The 18742-nt window shown below is 40.5% G+C and overlaps 1 protein-coding gene across 1 annotated transcript; it reads right to left on the bottom strand.

Moving 5' to 3' along the window:
* Nucleotides 1-10190: 10190 nt before the first annotated feature.
* On the bottom strand, nt 10191-17130 carry LOC132993482 (E3 ubiquitin-protein ligase TRIM35-like). The gene is made up of 6 exons (XM_061063351.1): nt 15329-17130; nt 13975-14070; nt 13136-13366; nt 12107-12129; nt 11616-11734; nt 10191-11301 (listed from the first exon to the last, which is right to left on the bottom strand). The coding sequence occupies exons 1-6, from the start codon at nt 15863-15865 to the stop codon at nt 10733-10735; spliced, it is 1575 nt and encodes a 524-aa protein (XP_060919334.1). The 5' UTR covers nt 15866-17130; the 3' UTR covers nt 10191-10732.
* Nucleotides 17131-18742: the final 1612 nt, after the last annotated feature.

Raw genomic sequence — 18742 nt, forward strand, 5'->3', positions numbered from 1 at the left:
AGAGTGAAGTTCAAATTAAAAGCTCCACTGCTTATCTTTTAAGCTGACGTCAGATTAAGAGCAAACCCTCTGTAACCTCCTTCTTCTCGTTTACCCCCCCCCCCTCATCTGCACGTGGACTTTCCCTCTTTTTGTACTGTTTTGTGCATTTTTTTTTAAAACCCAGTGGAAACATCTAGTGTATTGCCTGTTGCATGTCAACACACGTATCTACACATTCAAAGGTTTTAAACACGATATTATATTTACTGCAGGTTTTTGGGACAGAATTTTTTGGGAGGGTTCAAAGCCTGGAAGAAATATATTTTTTAGTTTAGCTTCTGGAGAAAGAAAGAATGTAAAAAATGTCTAACTGTCAGAGTTAAAAAAAAAAATACTTTAAATATGACTTTTTTTTAATTTTTAATTTTAATTACAATTTCGGTTTAAGTCCTCTGAATCCTTTTTGTCAAAATAACCCCTTAACCCAGGCTTTCCCAACCTTGGCGTTGCCAAATACACAAAATACATTGTATATCTAAATATATTGAACACAGGCTACTGTGGGCCATAGCAAAATTTCAAAACAAGAAACCTGCAGAAACCTGTCTGTCTTCCATTGTGCAGAAATGTCATCCCAGCCTTTCTTCCTCTGTCCTCAATAAAAATGAATGTTTACTTACAACACAGTAGAGAAACTATTACATGGTAATTTGAGCAAAAAGCTGTATTTGTTTTGGATGTGTGGGGTTGCCAGAGTTTTGTGAAGTCAAAGGTTGGACACCACTGATCTAACCCATTTTTATACTGCACCTGCTCTATCTGCAGCCGGAGTCCTTCACTCCAAAGTTGACTTATCAAAGGCCAGCATGGAAAATCAGAGGCAAACCAGCCAAGTCAGAGCTAACATCAAAAATATAAGAATAATTTAAAGCGACAAAACATTTTCACAGTGTGTCAAATGCAGTCACAGATAATGAACATGTTGCAAAGTGAAACAGGGTGGAATGATCATGAGTTTAGGAGGAACACTGAGGCACTGATGAGTTCTTGTGCAACATTAACTCACTCGGAAAGTTTGACTTTTCATCTGTTTTGTGAAATTTGTCATGCAGTGCAGGAGAAAGCTTGACTCATGCTGCACAGCTGTAGTTTTATCCTCATGATGAATCTGAGTTACTGCCTCAAATGTGCATGAAGCATTGGCCAAAAGGGCTTTCCAGATTCATCATCTGACACTTTATTTATTTATAAGTATATCAAAACCATGTTATACATGTTTTTCTGGGCCTGTGTCTCTCATTGCTAACACGAAATGTAGCATCCAACGTTATTAAAATGAATCTCTTGTGGGTGTTGTAAATATTATTTAAAAAGATTAAAATAAAAGGCTTCCTGTATTTGTAGAAAAGCTGCAAAAATATCAAAACTATTTTCTCTCCTCTCTGAAATAGATCTTTTTGTTTTTGTGTAATCATTTGAAATAATCCAAAATAAAGGGATAGCATGAGGTTTGTGCAGACATGAAACATTTGAAGCTTCTTAAAGAAAACAGTAACAAAAACAATGTCGGCACACCATCTGCATTGTTTTAAGGGTTATAAAAATGCTGGCTTGCATATACAGACTTAAATAAACTCCTGTTTTATATTCACTATAATTCTTCTTCCATGCAGACAATTAACAGACACGAAGCTACTATTCAGACCTAAATATGTCTGGTGTTGTGTTGTCTTGCTTTATAGGTACATTATGTGCTTTGCTAGGTGTTCAATACTGCCATCCTGTTTTAATGCATGCCTCATGTTTTTGACTTTTCAGTGTTTCATTTGTGATTTAAGATGATGTCTGCCAAGAAACTTCACAGACATATTTTGGGCAGCTCTGAGGCTTCTTTAATTGTGTTGAAACGGAGGAGAATATGTGACCCTAAAACTGTATGAATATATCAAATTAAACAAAAACATAAGACCTCCCTTTTGACAAAGAATCCTCAATGACAGGAAAGATATTTCCATCCCATGATTCATTGTAGCAAAAACACTTCAAGCACCGCACATTTCTGCTGAACATGAAAACACATGCAAGAGATGTAGATGTTTATATAAGTATTTAACATTGCATGCTATGACTTTTTGGTGTATTTTTGACATTCAAAAGATGTATTCTACCATACCAGAACGGCAAAATGATCCAAGTAAAATGTTCATAGTGATCATCTATCTCCATCAGGTAAAGATTTGCTTTAACTGGATTTTTCTTTTTAGCAGGCAGAGAGTGTCAGCCTAAAAAAGCTTTGGCTAAGTCTATTTGTGGGTAAAATATAGATATATAATGATACTATACAGTAGACCGTGAATTAACTGTATTCTGACCATTGAAAAGATCCACATGCAGATATAATGTAAGCATCAGAAAAGAGTGGAAAACCTTAAAAAAGAGATAACATGAAGAGGTCATCGCTGAGAAACAAGCAACCTCCAGAGTTGAAAAATGAAAAAAAACTAAAATGCATTTCTGGGAGTGTCCACTAGAGGCAGGCACCAAGAACCTCGAAGTCACATCCTCACCTCAAATTTTGACAGCAGGAATGAACATGTTTACAGCCTGGTGCCAAAACTATTTAGTCTGAATAGTTCATGTCTTTATCAGCACACACTGGGTGGCAATTAAAAAAAAATAAAAAAATCTGTTTTTGTTTTTTGAAGGACAAGAGTTATACATAATTAGACTAATATGACTGCAGGCAGGTGCGTTGTAGCTGTCCGTCAGGAGGCTGAAGGCTCCACCTCTTTACCGCTTACTTGATAGTTATGGTGACCACCATCTGCAGCATCATTCGATCACCTTTTACACATTTCAGGTGACGTAAACACAGAATGGAGTGGTGAGTGACCCTTTTAGCAACATTTTGTTATCCAATGTTAATAGGAGTTGAATAATCTCCCCCCACCCACCCACCCCAACACACTGGCAGCAGCATTACTAGGCCAAGGTCTGATGCCATGTCTTTTGTCCTTTCAGGCTCCCATCCGAACTGCCTCATGCTCGTTGCCAACCCACGGTCAGACTGCTGCTGAAGCCTCGTCCTCTGCATGTGAAATGTCCCTCCAGCCTGAAGAGACCATGACCTCCATGGTGACCCGCATAAAGGCCAAAGAGAGGTGAGGTCATGTTGGTCTTCTTCAAAAAGCAGGCACACAGAAAGAAGCAAGAGGTGTTTATTAATAGAAGGAAAATTAGAGATCTCTGCTTCTTTTTTACAGCAAGAAAAATATGTTGTATATTTTCCATTTTTTTTCATGTATTCATTTAAGATTTAACAAATATTTTAGTGTGTGCCCATGCTATTTTGTCACTTTAGTCTCATCGTAGATCAGCCTCCTCAGTGTCTCCCTGTAGTCACAGTGGTGTAAAAGAAGGACACTGATGCGTCTTTGAACGTCTCCTTTCACTTTAACAAACTCTCAGACAGCTCAGCTGACGAGTCCAAAGTAATATCCACCTTGTGACTTAAAACATTTTGTTACCCTTCATTTGAGCTGCCTGAGGTCAGTTTGGGATCCCTAACCACTTCCTGTTTCTGGGCTTGAGTTAATGTTGTAACCTTTGATCTACAGTACTACAAGGTCCTTATTTTATTTCAAAATAAAAGCAGGGCTGAATTCAAACAGTAAGTAAAGTTCTCTCAGCTTAAGGCAGCAAAAAAAATCAAAATAAAAAAATAATATTTTTTATTTTTAAACATGAAACATGGCAATAATCAAAATGAATTATTGATATATAGCTTGAGTAATTATTTTAATAAAACAAGTTACACCTCCATTCACTGAGTGTCTTTCTTTGTTGTGTTTTTCATAAATGATGATGAGTAACTAAAGTTTCTGTGTCATAACATGAACAACAAACTAAGTATGATGCATTATTGTTGTTTACGTCTGAAAGTTTACATTACATCCAGAATCTAAAACTTATCTTTTGTTTTTAGACTTTATCTCAAACATTGTCTGCAAACAGAGAATAGCTGCTTTCAATGATTAGTGTGGACTTCTTTTTTGCTACAGATTTTCTGAGGTCTGGGGTGCAGCTGTGAGGCTTCCACTCTTTTCAGTGTCCGGCTTTGATCTGTATTTCGTGTGGATTGAGGCAACTGCTGAAAAATCTCTCTCACACAGGTATGACGTGGGGATTCTCTTCATTACTCTTTGAGGGTGATACTACTTGTCATATTGGCTTTCTTTGTTTTAATAGTTGTGACGTCTGGTGTTCAGTCATTGTGAGCCTTGAAGGTCACATGTTATTCAAAATACACTTTACCATGTTCCTCTGACACTAATATGAGTCCCTAGTCTGTCTACAAACCCTGATGGAGAAAAGTCCATCCTCTCCGTCTTTTGCCTGCTCCACTTTTAAGAAAATGTGTGCTCAAACAGGCTGTTTGGAAAAGTTCCCTTCATGACATCACAGAGGGAAGTAGCCCCTCCCCCAGGTGCGTGACACTCCCACAGCTAAGTGTTTGTTCTGCCCTCTGAGTCTGCCTTCTCACCATAAACAATTGGACATGGAGCGAGAAAGCCCAAGACACATCTCCTTCCAGAGAGGGGGCGTGGTCAGACACAGCTCATTTACATATTTAAAGGTACAGACACAGAAACAGCCTGTTCTGAGCAGGGCTGAAATAGAGGGGTTTATAGACATGATCAAATACAGGATCAGAGTGGATTTAGAACAAGAAACTTCACAGACATGTTTTTTAGGAGCTCTGAGACGTATTGAAACTTGTTGTTGAAGAGGAGGAGAATATGTGACCTTTAAGTTTACCTGTCAGATATTCAAGTAAGAAAGAGATTTGGATAGGATTGGATTGTTCCACAACTCATGTCTCTATACAGATGCCAGATGTGTACTCAGTAAACAGGCCGTATCACTCTGGAAGCAGACAGTGTGCCTGGGACCATCAACAAGGAGACTGCAGCATGTGTGCCAACATCTTCACAGAATTTTCGGTAGATGTTTGGAATAATGTGTCCTCGTTGTGACATGGAGCAACGAGTTCATTCAAAATATGGTCTTAATTCTAAGAAACACGAACCCAAATGCTGCATGTTTTAACTTCTTCTAAAACATCTTCTGTACTGTTATAATGACTTAGAAGCTGAAGGAACTGTAGCAATAAGCAGCTGGACCAGCGTATCAGAGGGACAGGTTTTCTGCTCTAGGCAGCAACATCAGCGTACATCAGATGATTGAGGTTGGATATCTATAACCCTTTCCCTGTAGCTACCTACATCTGAACTTTAGCACCAATACAACCTTGATCCTCATATTATTTCAACTGATCTCTAAAAGTCAGTGATTAAAACAAGGCTTTCTCAGAAGTTTTATCTACAGTAAAAAGCAATATTTTGTCATTGCAAAAATCTAATTAAGTTGGTTTAATATTTGCACTTTGAGGTTTATGAGACACAGAGATACCGACACTTTCACGGCGCCCTAACAGGATTCAGTGGCAACATGCAGGATTTGTTGACACGGCGACATTACGCAATCGATGAGGGTATCCTTGAACAGAGAATCAACTCAATGGGCATGTTTTAAATAACATGAAGTTTGAGTGAGGTGTAGGGATACATCCAAACAAACCATTTCAAACCACCATGACACTGAACTTCATAGAGCTGGAGTCAAAATTGAACAATCTTTACTGACATTCTTTTTAACATATATTTGAAATAATGTTTTTTTTAATGAAATACAAAGTGTTTATAGGGGATAGAGCATGGAAGTGGAGGGATCAATAAACTTGACACAGGGTGGACTCTATTACCAACCCCTTCACCCCAACCCGTCAACTGGGTAAATATGTAACAAGTAAGTCTGTGCAGGTGGCATAACCTTATATAATTTTACGAAAGAGCCGGAAAATATTTAAAGAGATCTGCACTGTGTTTACCTTCAGATTGACCTTGATGCTTATTTGCTGTCAGAGATTTTGCAGAATTGTTGTGTTTCCTTGTGCAGACACTACAGGGGGATAACCTCCTGTAGCACCAGATGAGAAAGTATGTCCATAATAAACCACCTGAGGAAGGTTTGATGCTCTACCAATTACTTAAGTGACACACTGCTACCTGTCGATTCTGTATCTGTGGTTTCCTGCAGTCCCTTTGGATGAACCAAGCACTAAATTGTGAGGTATGATATAAGGGAAAGGTAGAAGAATATGTTTGACATTAGAAGAAATCTTGTAAAAAATAAAAACTGTAGTACGGCTGATGCATGCAGAGTTTGAATGGGCATGATGCGCCTGATAGTAATAATTGGCTAGAAATGTGTATTTACCTCCTCAAATTAGCCATTACTTTGTCTGTGTATCAGTGGCCAGTCACAGCAGGCTACTGCAAGAGATAACCTTGGGAAAGACCGTGTTGACCAGACATAAAATCAAATAAATCTCATTCACACAAAATAAATAGCTAGATCTCTCCTGCTGATTTGACTGTCTCACTATTGGTTGCTGGATGTTTGCTGTCTGTCTGTCCTTTCAGACAGGTCAATACTCCTTTCATACTCACTGCCAGTGACCCAGCCAAACAGAGGAGCCGATGAGACTTCAGCTGGCATGAATCAGCAGCAGAGTAAGAGGAAGCCAAGTAAGTCGTACTGTCAGAGTGACCAGCCTAGTACCAAAAGTACTAAAGCTTTAACAGAGACCTTCAGACCCTCACTATTTTAATCTAAAGCTTTCACAAGACAAAGAGACAGCTTTGCTAAATTGCACAAATTGTTGATACGTTGCCAACTTTCTTGTGCAATTTTGAAAGTTTTCTGCAAACCTGCAGTTTTTGGTTACAGACCCAATTTTTTTTTTTTGAAGGTTTATTTTGGGGCTTTTTATGCCTTTATTTTAGTGATAGGACAGTGGATAGAGTCAGAAATAGGGGAGATAGAGTGGGGAAGTGACCTGCGGGAAAGAGCCACAGGTCAGATTCGAGCCCGGGCCGCCCGCTTGGAGGACTATGGCCTCTGTACATGGGGGCACCCGCACTAGCCACTAGGCTAGGCTCAAATCCCCGTCTGACAGGAGCCTCTCTGTGTGGAGTCTGCATGTTCTCCCCGTTCATGTGTGGGTTCTCTCCAGGTACTCCTGCTTCCTCCCACAGTCCAAAGACATGCTCGTTAGGTTAACTGGTGACTCTAAATTCCCCGTATGGTGTGAATGTGAGTGTGGCTGGTTGTCTGTCTTGATATGTCCAGGTTGTTCCGCCTCTCGCCAGATGACAGCTGGGATAAGCTCCAGCTCCCTGCGACCCCAAAAGGGGAAAAAGCGGTAAAGATGATGGATGGATGGATTTGCTCCTATAGTGACAAAATTTGTAGAAAATGTATCAGAATCACAACATTTTCCTCTTACAGTGAAGACTAGATCCTTGTAAAGATAAAAGTTATTCACAAATCATCTTAGCCCTTAAGAGAGCTCCTACGGTGAGAAACTTTTAGAAGAAGTGAGGTTGACTTTTAACAGTCTTAAGAGTTTCTCAAGCTGAGGGAAAGCAGAGAGAGAGGTGATCTCACAAACCCATAGAGCAACGTCAGCCTCGTATAGATATCAATCAACCACATATGCAAATAAATATAAGGAAGGACTCTCAAACAGAGAACATATTATTTAAAAGCCACTGTCAGGATCTTTGAGTTTGTGTGGATTTTGGTGCCCCCTTGTGGTCAGTATGTATGTAATATGTAGTCCAAATAAGACCACTGGTGAAATGTGGATTTGATCATCTTAAAAAGTTATTTTCTGGATCAGGTCAATCAAATCTAAAATTTCTTTTAGAAAACAGACCCAAAGTAAAATGCATTATCTGATCCTGGATCACATTAAAGGTAAATCATTCTCATCCAGATGGAGCCCTGCTTTGTTGAATCGCAGCAACTACAAAGTCTTAACCCTAATGTGGTGATCAAATTACTCTCCATGAACGATTGTCCAGTCTGGCCACAAAATCATAATGTCCTTTAAATAGTTTAGGTCACTGCATGTTTACTGCTGGTCTAGATTCATCTATGACTCACTGTGTATATTAAGAAGGAGGTCAATGATATTTGTGCATCTGTGTGTGTAAGTGTGTGTGTGTGGCTGTGTGTGTTGGATGAGTCTGAAAGGTCAAATATATGTATATAAGCCAAATGCTTGTCAGTAGTTGTGTGTGTCACGTTGCTTTGACGCTTCCAGAGGGAGGTCAGGTGATGTTTTCCCTCAGATGAAGAGACGGCTGAGGCTGCAGGGAGACGGACGGACAGATGGACAAACAGCAGCAGGTGTGAGAGCAGAAGAAAGACACCTCAGTGAGGCTGTTTAGTCACACTGTGACCTCTGCATTGGAGCTTCATTTTCTTTACAGAAACAGACTTCTCAGGAGTCCAGCATATGGCTTTACCTCTGCATAACATCAGAGATATTGTCCATGACAAACACGTCTTCATGTCTCTGTTGCAACAAAAAGATTTGCAGCACTGTAACGTAATAAACATGCATATAGAGAATCACTGTAGCCTTCGATTAGATGAGCATGTTGAAACTGAAGAAGACCCTTTGTTGCCCTTAATTAAGCTTTTGCTCATTGGGAGCTGAACAGAACAGTGTGAGGACTTTTCCCCTTTTCTGCAGTTGTTACCTTTTTTGTCCTGCACCTGTATTCAATTTGTTTGGATGTTCGCACACTAGTCTTTTTTCTCATGTTGATAGAAAAAAACAGCATTTTTAATTTCACTAAGAATCCTCTCTGACAGCCTTGACATAAAGTGTTTCACTGGGTAAATTATTTATGATGTGGCAGAAATGACAAAAAACCCTGAACCCTTAACCTTATCACTTTAAAACGCTTTGTCCTTTCTGACTAGAGAGTGACACTATCATTAAACGCATAATATGTGACATTCTGAATATTAATGAGGAAAATATAAATATCCCCTAGTGGATTAAAGACTTCCTTAAATAGTGAAGTCCTGTGATTTTTTTGTTCTCGGCTCTGTGTTCACATTGGAGGGACAGCCCTTCAGCTTGTTTACGTTTCACTCAGAGGCTCAAACATGGGGTGTCAAGTTTTGAATTAAATCAATCCTTGTCCAATCATAAGCACAACGACCACCACGTGTGGGAAGAGCGATGGCCCAGCCCACTCAGGGGAGCTGTGCCTCGGTGCATTAATACAGATTGTCGTCTCAAGACAGCGACTGAAGGAGAACCAACAAATTCCCCAAACCTGAGAAAAAACTTTCTATGGCCTGAAAAGATAAACATAACAAGTGAGTATTAAGAATTTTAATATCATCAAATGAAATGAATCACAGAATCTTGTTTTCAGATGTTTATTGGCGCTCATCTGCGCCCATCTCTGTCCCTTCCAGTGGAACAGGTCGGGAGGGGAGGGGGCATTCATCTTGATGTGAAAATCTGCTTAGTCGAATCAAAGACAGAGCCTCATTTTTTAGACTTTTTAAATTGACCCATTAATACAAATGTTATACTCTGATGTCATCATGGGATGGCCTCAATTGACAATTATTCTTGCCCTGTTTGTCGCCACCTGCTGGATGTGTGTAGCTCACATGAAGGGAAAAGCCAATTGAGGAAAATGCCCCCTCAATGTTCTTCCATTGGCCAAAACCAATACGAGCCAGGTTGTGTTTATTCCGGTCACCTTTGTCTTGATACAGGCTGTGCAGACTCTGTGAAGCGTTGCCCTTTAAATCTGGCTCCATATATTGAGTGTTTCTATATAAATGTTAGCTTTGTAATGCTTTGTGTGTTACACACCTTTCTGTCTCTTAGTAACCTTTTAGGTATGTATCAGGAGGAACATGATGTCCCAAAAATAAAGTGGAAAGGGTAAACTAGCACATATTGTTTGGGTTTGGCTTGAGATTTAAAAACTGCATTTCCTTAAGTGACCACTTGAGGCTTTCTCTAAAAATGACAATCCAAACAAATTAGTGTGAGTGTCTACAGACCCACACAACGTGAAATAAACCCATCCAGTCCTTTGTTTGTGGTCTGCAAGTCTTACAACACAGAGAAAAATGCTCAGTTTCAAATGTGCTCTCTTTGTGATGTCACAGTGGGATTCTGGTAAAGAAAATCCCCTCCCCTCCCCTGGTATCTCCACCCATGGACTCCACCCCCAGCCTAGAACAAAACTTTTACGCACACCAAAATGGAGCGTTCTGAGAGAGCTGGTTTATACAGGGTCACAAACCTCCTCTGGTGCTTGATTCATGTTATATTTAGACCAAAGCACAGCACAGATGTTTCATTTAGACCACAGGGGGACTGTTTGAAAAGGTGGAAAAGGGGGATAATATGTCCTCTTTAATGAATTTTAGCAAAACTTAAACACCTGCTCTCCTGGTTCCCAAACAATCTGATGGATGGTTATTCTTGATAGACATCGGAGAAAATGATGCATCAAACAGAGTGAGAAGGAGTTAGCTGATTTTTGCAATGAGGCAGATTTGCATAGAATCTTTCCTCAAATGTCTGCACAAAAATGCCTCATCAGAGATGATGTTTGTCATGCAGTGCAGTTATGGGTATCATGAAAGCCTAGACACTGTATTTTTTTAACCGTGTGCACAGGTTTAGCTGGTGCAAAAGCTCTGCAATCCTTTTGTTACTCAGGCCCATAGTGTATTGAGCAAGTGTCAGATTATTATACAGCCATCCTTCTTCTAAGGGTGTGGCTGTGTGATGCTACTCTACAGTAACGGTCACCTTCCCTGCTGTGATCTTCAGAGGGTGTTTGGAGCAGGTGGTGCAGAAGTATGGTCTCAGCGTATCGCTCCACTGCTGCTTAAAACGATGGATCAGGGTGTTATCACTGGCATCAGAGAAGGTCAGACACCCTCTCTCCCAGTCCAGCTGAATCCTAACTCTGCGTGGCTTACGCCTCAGTGTGATGGGGGCGCTGCGGCCAGGAGAGGCCCGGTACTCCCCAGAGGAGAGGGAAACAGTCCACAGGCCGCCACCGGAGTCTGTGTCTGAGTCTACGGCAGGACTGGGGTTAAGATCAGAGGAGGACCAGTCTTTTCTGTGGACCGTCTCACTGGCTACACCCAGAAACCAGTGACTGTTGTCTCCCACCTCCACCTCCCAGATGTGCCTCCCTGAGATGAAGCCCTCCGAGCCCAGGATGCTCTGTGGACTCACAAACCTCTCTGGGTTTTCTGGGAGAGGCTGCTTCTCACACACAAACACACTGGACAGGTCAGGAGACACACCTAGACACACGGAGCCTGTGTTCGGGTCCACGGTCACTGGAACTAAGGATTACAAAGATTATCAGTGAGACACAAAGAAACAGAGACACAAATCAAGAGCACACATCAAACAAAAGGAATGACTTCAATTCATTCATGATTTAATTTGTATCCCTTGGTTACGGCCACAACGGTCTCGCCCTGCCTTGGTCTTGGTCTCGATCCCTATATGTCTTGGTCTTGTCACGGTCTCGGAGCACTCTGGTCTCGGGTAGTACTTGGTCTCGGTCAGTGTGGTCCTGACTACAACACTAGCAGGAAGTGAACTATCCAAAGATACACTGTTCTGTCTGCACACAGAGTAAGACTTTGCTCACAGTACTGGATGATCTTCTGCATCTTGTCCCAGACTTGGTGCTGCACACAGCTCTGGAGTTTGGCCACATCAAGCAGGGCTCCAGATTCTTCTTCAGGCTCCTCCACTTTGTGCTGAGCTCTGAGACAAACAACAAGGACTGAAGATGAACTACAACGCTGTGTGGTCTCCCGTTTGTATACAATGTGCTGCAAATACCTTGACTTACATTACACAAATTGTACAGATACAAAATACAAGTTAAATAGACCTATCCCCTATTTTAGGAAAAATATATACTTATTGGTTTAATGCAGGTACATGAATTTCTTCTTCACTATCAAATAAGTTGATGAAAGAAAGATGGATTTAATGGTAAAAACAAAAAAGCATCAACCAGCTGGTGAAACAATGAACCTTGACTATAGCCTCATATTTATTTTTTTTGCTAAATGCTTTTACTGTAAAATTTGAAAGAACAACTAAGCCTGGACATCTAATAAAGAAGCTCACCTTTCAAAGGCCCTCTTGTAGTTCTGTTGACGCAGAGAGGAGAGACAAGTGAACTACAAATACACTCTTCATATAGGTAGGTTTAGAAACAGAGCAAGATTGTAACAATAAACCGAAGTTAGAAATATCAGAAAGCTGGAACAAGGTCATCGAACATTTAACATTAAGGGCTCTGTAGTCTAAAGATCAAATTCCCATATATACCAATAAAGTCAACAAGCTGCTTTCCTTGCAAACTTAGATATGGAAGCCTCAATATGTAGGATAACAGTTTGGTGCACTTTGGCGCCAACTGAAGGTCTATGAGTGCAACTGCAATGTCTTAAAACACTCATACTGCGGTTATGACTCCCCTTCATGCATTAGTTGACAAGCAGAGGGGGACGAAGCCGGCAAAAACATTGTGAGAAGATAAAGGCCCATGTCGACAGACTATTACCAGATTTTGATCAAACCTCAGCGTCTACATCTGTGTTTGCAAGCTGTTAGCATCTGGAGAATGTGTATGTGTATTCAACTGTTACCAAGATATCTATAGGCCGTGGCTAAAGGGGGGACAGAATATCCATACTGCATTATATCGTCGTCCTGACTCTTGTGATACAATTACCAAATTGCTGTTGCCAAATATAGATATTTTAATTCATTAATATAAATCGGGCTCTTTAAAGGAGCAATATGTAACTCTGATACCTAGTGTTTAAAATGGGTACTGCAGTCCAAATTCTAAACATTGCAGAGAGCTGTCTCCCCCCGCCCCCTCCTCTCTAGAGTCGATGCTCATGCAGGTTGCCATGTGGTGGACACTGAAGCTTCAGTGTTTATCCAGCTCTGCATCGGTCTGTAAACCTTTCTGTGTTCTAACCTCTCTCCATTTTTCAAAAGCATCTCAAACCAAGACTGACAAAAATGATCCCAGAGCACGATGAGAGCAAGCACTCTTTTTAAAGTTATACATTCTTGCTTGAATTTAGATGACTAAAAACAACAACAATCATGTCGGCACAAAGCTGCAGTTTGCTGAACTACCTTCAGAAAGACGAAGTCCTCCAAGCCCATGGCCTCTTCCGTGTCTCTGATACTGTTTGTGAGCGTTTCCACATCATCGTTGATCCTGTCGATCTTTTCTTTCATCCTCTGACTCTTCTCCTCCTCTTCTTGTTTCAGCTGAGACATCAGAGCGGCCTCCTCCTCGTTGAGGAACTGATGCATCTTCTCAAACTCCTCCCTCAAGAGCTGAGCCGTTTGGACCGATTGTCTCTGAATGATGAATCATGAGACATCATGTAAGAAGAATCATTTAAACTTGTTCTGTAATTTAGTCACATAGAAACATTAAAAGTGTTTTTTACATTAAATTGTTGCTGAGATTTGTCACGGATACATTATTGTATGGATTGAACATCAATGTGCAGACATCAGCCCATGGATAAATAATGCTGCAACCTCGGTGTTAGCAGCTCATGTATATCTGTTACCTGTTACCTGATACCTAACAGCTGGTTGACATAATAAATGTAATAGCACCTGAATTTCTTGTAATGCGTAAATGTAGCTACCACTGCAGCAAGCAACATGTAATTGTTTAAGTTACATCAGACAAATGACATCTTTTACTAAATTCAAGAAACTTTCTTATACATTTTTCTTTCTATTTGTCTTTCATTAGAAATAATTCAGGCCTTAATGTTTGGCATTTAAAATCACAAATTAGATGTTTTTTAGAACTTGTAAAATGAACGTGGCTTTTAATAAGTGTAATAATTTATTTTTAGAAAAAAGGAAAAATACACTTGCTATTATTTCTGTGTTAAATATATCAACTACTTTTTTTTGCAGTGCAGCATCCAGGAAGCGTCAGTCCGTACCTTGATGTGAGCAGAAGTTTCGTCCCAGGTTCGTCTGATGGAGGTCAAACTCTCTAACTGCTCCTGGAGGTTTCTGACAGCAGATCTCAGCTCTTTCTGCAGACAGAACATCAGGTATCTTATAAGAAACATTATCCAGGCATGTGATTGGTAAAAGCTAGAAAAGGAAGACAAATTTAAAATCACAGATATGCAAAGACTACTACTACTACAAATAAATAAATCCTATATTGACGTTTAATAATGAAGACTTTCTGATTAGTGACACAGCCAATGAAAAAAAGAAGAGACTTCATTTTTGTTTTAATTAAATGTTGTTTTCTGATAAATATGGAGATGTAGCGACTGTTTCTGAGACAGACAGGATCATAGTAACTCAGTCTCACCTGCTTAGATTCATTGTGCAAAAATAAAAAGAAGCTGCTCCGCTCCGACTCAGATTACATTAAGAAACAAGCACAGATATAAACAATGTGTTTATAAATCGACTACAGTGACATCATGGTTGGCTACAGCGTTAATTAAGATGCCCTTCAAACCCTGGCCCCCCAAATGTGTCGTCAGCGAGTAGCTAACAGGCTGATGGAAGGTATCAAGGAAGGTAACACACTGCAAAAACTCAATTCTTAGCAAGTTTATTCGTCTAATTTTTAATCAAAAATATCTCAGAACACTTAAATTCCTCTGACAAGTCTTACTGAAATATATACAACATTGCTTCATATGTATAAGTTAAAATTAGATGTCTTCATCTAAATCAGTACATTTCATTTCAACAAGGAAACTGTGCTTGCACCATTGGCAATTTTTTTATTACTAGCAATTCAGACCTTCGCTTTTTATATCATGGAATGAAATGTTTGTTTGTACTTTTCAGTTAAATGTGGTAGACTGTGAGTGTACTCATTTATTTTGGACTATAGATTTAACAAACACACTTGCTAATATTTGAGTTTTTGCAGTGTAAAATGGCTAATCCCTGTCCCAGGAGTTAAAATATTCAAACATCTTGTTGGATACTTGGAAACAAATCTTCATGCAATTAAGTGTAAAGATGTCCTCAAGTCTTCTCCATTTTGCATGATTTTATTTGTGTTTTTCATCTTTAAAAGGCTCTTAAGATCTTAGCAGCTTGAACTCTTTTATTTCAGATCCTTGAGAAGATGACATAAATGTGACATCATCAATGTTATTTTCTCAGACTGGAAAATAATCCTCCCATTTCAGACATCCAAAAATACCCAGTACTGAAGACGTGTTTACTGATTTCAGAACGGGAGAGTGTCCCTTTAATTCATGCTGATGCATCATAGTTAAACTATTCAGGTCAGGGCATCCGGTTAGTGTGTCTGACCTTACAGTCGAGGACAGCGTCCTGTACAGAGCAGCTCTGGTGATCTTCATGCCTCTCGTCCGTCTCACAGTGCGGGCAGATCGGCTCCTCTTCCTCCAGACAGAACACACTGAACATTTCTCCATGCTGCACACACACCTCCTCTCTGTCCACGGCCCAAGCTTTCCCTCCATCCCCTGTCGCCATCACACCCTCCTCTGCGGCTCCAGGTGGGAGCCTGCGTCTCCTGGGCTGCCCATGGAACAGGGTCTCCAGGAGGGAGTGGAGGACTGAGTCCATCAGCTCGGCTCCGTAGCAGATGGTGCAGCCGGTCTGACCCAGCTCCTCCTGACTCACCTGGATACACATGTGACACAGTTTGTGTCCACAGGGCAGCGTCAGCACGCCCACAGACTGACAGCCCGGACACTCAGACTCCTCTTCAGGCTGGGTCTGATGCTGCTGATCCACGTCTTCATGTGGATCATCAGGCATGCTTGCATCTTCTCCCTGCTCCTCTTCTTCTTCATGATCAGTCTGACCAGCTCTCTCGGCCATGACAGTACACAGATGGATGGTTAACTTTAGTTCAGTGTATAGCTGACTTTAGCTTTCTGTCCCTGACTCTGTGCTGCAGGCCCACAGAGGAATCAGGTCAGGTTGTTCTTTGGTCGACATGCAATCTGAGCTTTGCAACAGGTTGCAAAATCACTTCTCGTGTGTGTGACTACAAGCTCCTCCCCCTCAGCTGCTCCACAGCAGCCCCCGCCTCTTTGGAAGTCACAAAGTGACATGGCAAAAATACTCTTGAATTGAGAACAGGAGGTGTCATTGCAGAAGAGAATCACAGAAGAAAGGAAGGAACAAAACTACATGATTAAATAGAAGTGAAGAGTAATCTAAAAAGCCTGTGAAGAAACAAGTGATCATGAACTACCCTGTCCAGCAAAGACAACACAAAGTGCTGCACACAAATACTGCAAACCTTATTTGCTATATAGTCTGTGCTGCAGCTGTACTTAAGAAATATGTAGTTTTCATGCAGAAGTCATACTTCTTTCTCACAACATTGCTGATCTGTCTGCTCTCTCTCCTCTCCTCACCTCGGTAAATGTAACATATCTTTGACTAGAGAGGATTTTAGGTCAGAACTGCAAAAAAGCATGCTGTCTTGCATGCTACAAAAAGTACATGTGTATTTTTAGGCACACTGCACATGACATACAGATCATTAGACATATTAAATATTGTTCTGGCTTTCTTAACATTATAGAATTATGGGCTTTTGAATGCACCGTCAGGCCTGCAGCAGGTTTTTTTTGTCTTGCTCAAGGGCACGTCAGGGGAGGTCATGAGTTTGGAGCAGGTGCTGCACTTCCACAAACTCCAACAAGTTTTGTTCATTGACTGTGTAAAACATGGACTTAACCTTAGTGATATCACGCTTTTTACAAGCTAAACTATGACTCTTTGTAGCCGAGAGTTGAGCTTGTTGGATATCTGCAGCTTGCAGACAATACCACACATCCTGCACAGTGATTTAAAGACAACCAACTGTTCTGTTTACACCTCAGCTGAACCTCTTGTTGTTGCTCAATCCACCTCATGCTCATCTGGCTCACAAAAGCTCCAGTTACCTTCCAAACTGACCATAAAAAATATCAAGCAAACACGATATCGCACCATGGATGCCTCTGAGTGAAACATATCGTAAATCTACCAGTTCATTGGGGATATTATGTGGAAGAACTTCTCTGAATGTTTGTTAAAGTTCACATTAGGAGAAGAACCAGGTCAGTGGTTTGAAACAACTCCAGCAGATCCACAGATACGGCATTCACATGACGAACATGTAAAGGTGAAGAAAACAAACTTACAAACATGACTATCTCTAATGAGAAAAGAAAATAGCAGCATTGATAACATGCATTAATGTCTGCATAAACCTTCAGAGTGACCAGTGCAGCTTTGTCATCGATGGCTGCAATACTGGATTTCACCCACTAGGTGGCAGCATATCACCATTAAATGGAATCTGGGGAAAAAAAGGCCAAAAATGATCATTCTCACTGACTCACAATCTGCCTTTTTGTTGTGGTTTATAAAGTCAAATGAGTGTTTCATGATGGTCAAAGTGTGTTTTATGCAGCCAGGTTTACAGACAAAGAAAGATGAATGAGAATGTATTTTAAAGGAGTGCCTGAAACTGTGCAGTAAGAAAGGCTAGATTACAAGCAATTAGTATACACTTTAGGACTGCGTGGACAATTTACAGTAATACAACTGCATTATTACCGTCATGTGTGAACTTACATTTGAAATAATCACATTTTTTTCAGCATGATTGATAGGTTTATTTGAAATTAAAGTATGTTTGTGTATATTTTACAATAAGGGGTAAAATGTGCAATTTTAAATTTATTTAATAACTTATTTGATGTACTTATTGATTTGGAAGGCATCTTGTGACGCCACTTTTGGTGCCTTTTGGTCCTCCGGTGGGTCCAATCCCCTGCTTTGGTAAACACTGTAACAGAGAGTAAGATGACGTGCACCAAAGGGACGATTGTCAGCCTATTTATATGGGAGGTGAGCTCTAACCAGTCGGCCAGGTTCCCTTTAGGATAATTAATTTTGTATAAAGACAATAAGTTTCCCTGTATATGTTACTACACTACTACTTTCACTCAGAAGTTAGGCAAATTCAGTATTTTCTCCCTCCGTTTTCTGCAAGCTTCAGTTCACTTCAGTTTGTCCGTCTCCACCACAGAAACATGTACCTGTCTGTGATAAGTGGTGAAACATGATGAGCCTCGAATCATCCCAGATGGCCATGCTGAAGTTATGGATTTAAGTGCCCATTGAAGCGTTTTAAGTAAGCCATGAGTCAGACCCATAAAACGGTAACAGCATTGTTTACTTTGCAGAAAACAGGTGGTTAAACGTGCCCCAAGCTCGTAGTTTCCACTAAAGCAGTTATTGTTAAGCTCTTATCTAACCCGCCCTCAGCCGTCCACATGCACCGACTCCACTGCCTATCAATTATCAACATCCATGCACATCATTAGAATACCCATAAAACACTTCTGTGGTGAAATGAGCATTGATGCAGAGATGCTGTTAACATACCATGCAGTTGCTCTAATACCACCAGCTTACCCAGTGGGCAAAAGCTCAAGATTACCAGTACGAGATCTATGTACCCACTTTATCTGTGGTCATGAGCTCTGGGTATGGACAGAGTTTGGACACTTTTTACTTGCTCCTCCAGGTGGTTTGGAGATCTGCACAACTACCTCGAACAAGACCATACCATTTCTCTCCAAATAAATGACTCTTTTTTTTATTGAAACACATCTGAAAAAAATGGGATTGTGTTATATTGCGAGTCTAGACTTTTAAATGCTTCTATACATTCACAGCAGTAGACGAAGC

Source organism: Labrus mixtus, chromosome 18, assembly GCF_963584025.1.
Source record: "Labrus mixtus chromosome 18, fLabMix1.1, whole genome shotgun sequence".
Classification (NCBI taxonomy): Eukaryota; Metazoa; Chordata; class Actinopteri; order Labriformes; family Labridae; genus Labrus; species Labrus mixtus.

Bases quoted from the DNA above. Each gene is read 5' to 3' on its own strand.
- LOC132993482 (XM_061063351.1), bottom strand. From the start codon at position 15,865: ATGGCCGAGAGAGCTGGTCAGACTGATCATGAAGAAGAAGAGGAGCAG. The intron at 12,130-13,135 runs GTAGTTCAGCAA...CTGCGTCAACAG, and splicing joins AGGACTTCGTCTTTCTGAAG to AACTACAAGAGGGCCTTTGA. The intron at 11,735-12,106 runs GTGAGCTTCTTT...TGTTTGTCTCAG, and splicing joins TACAAGAGGGCCTTTGAAAG to AGCTCAGCACAAAGTGGAGG.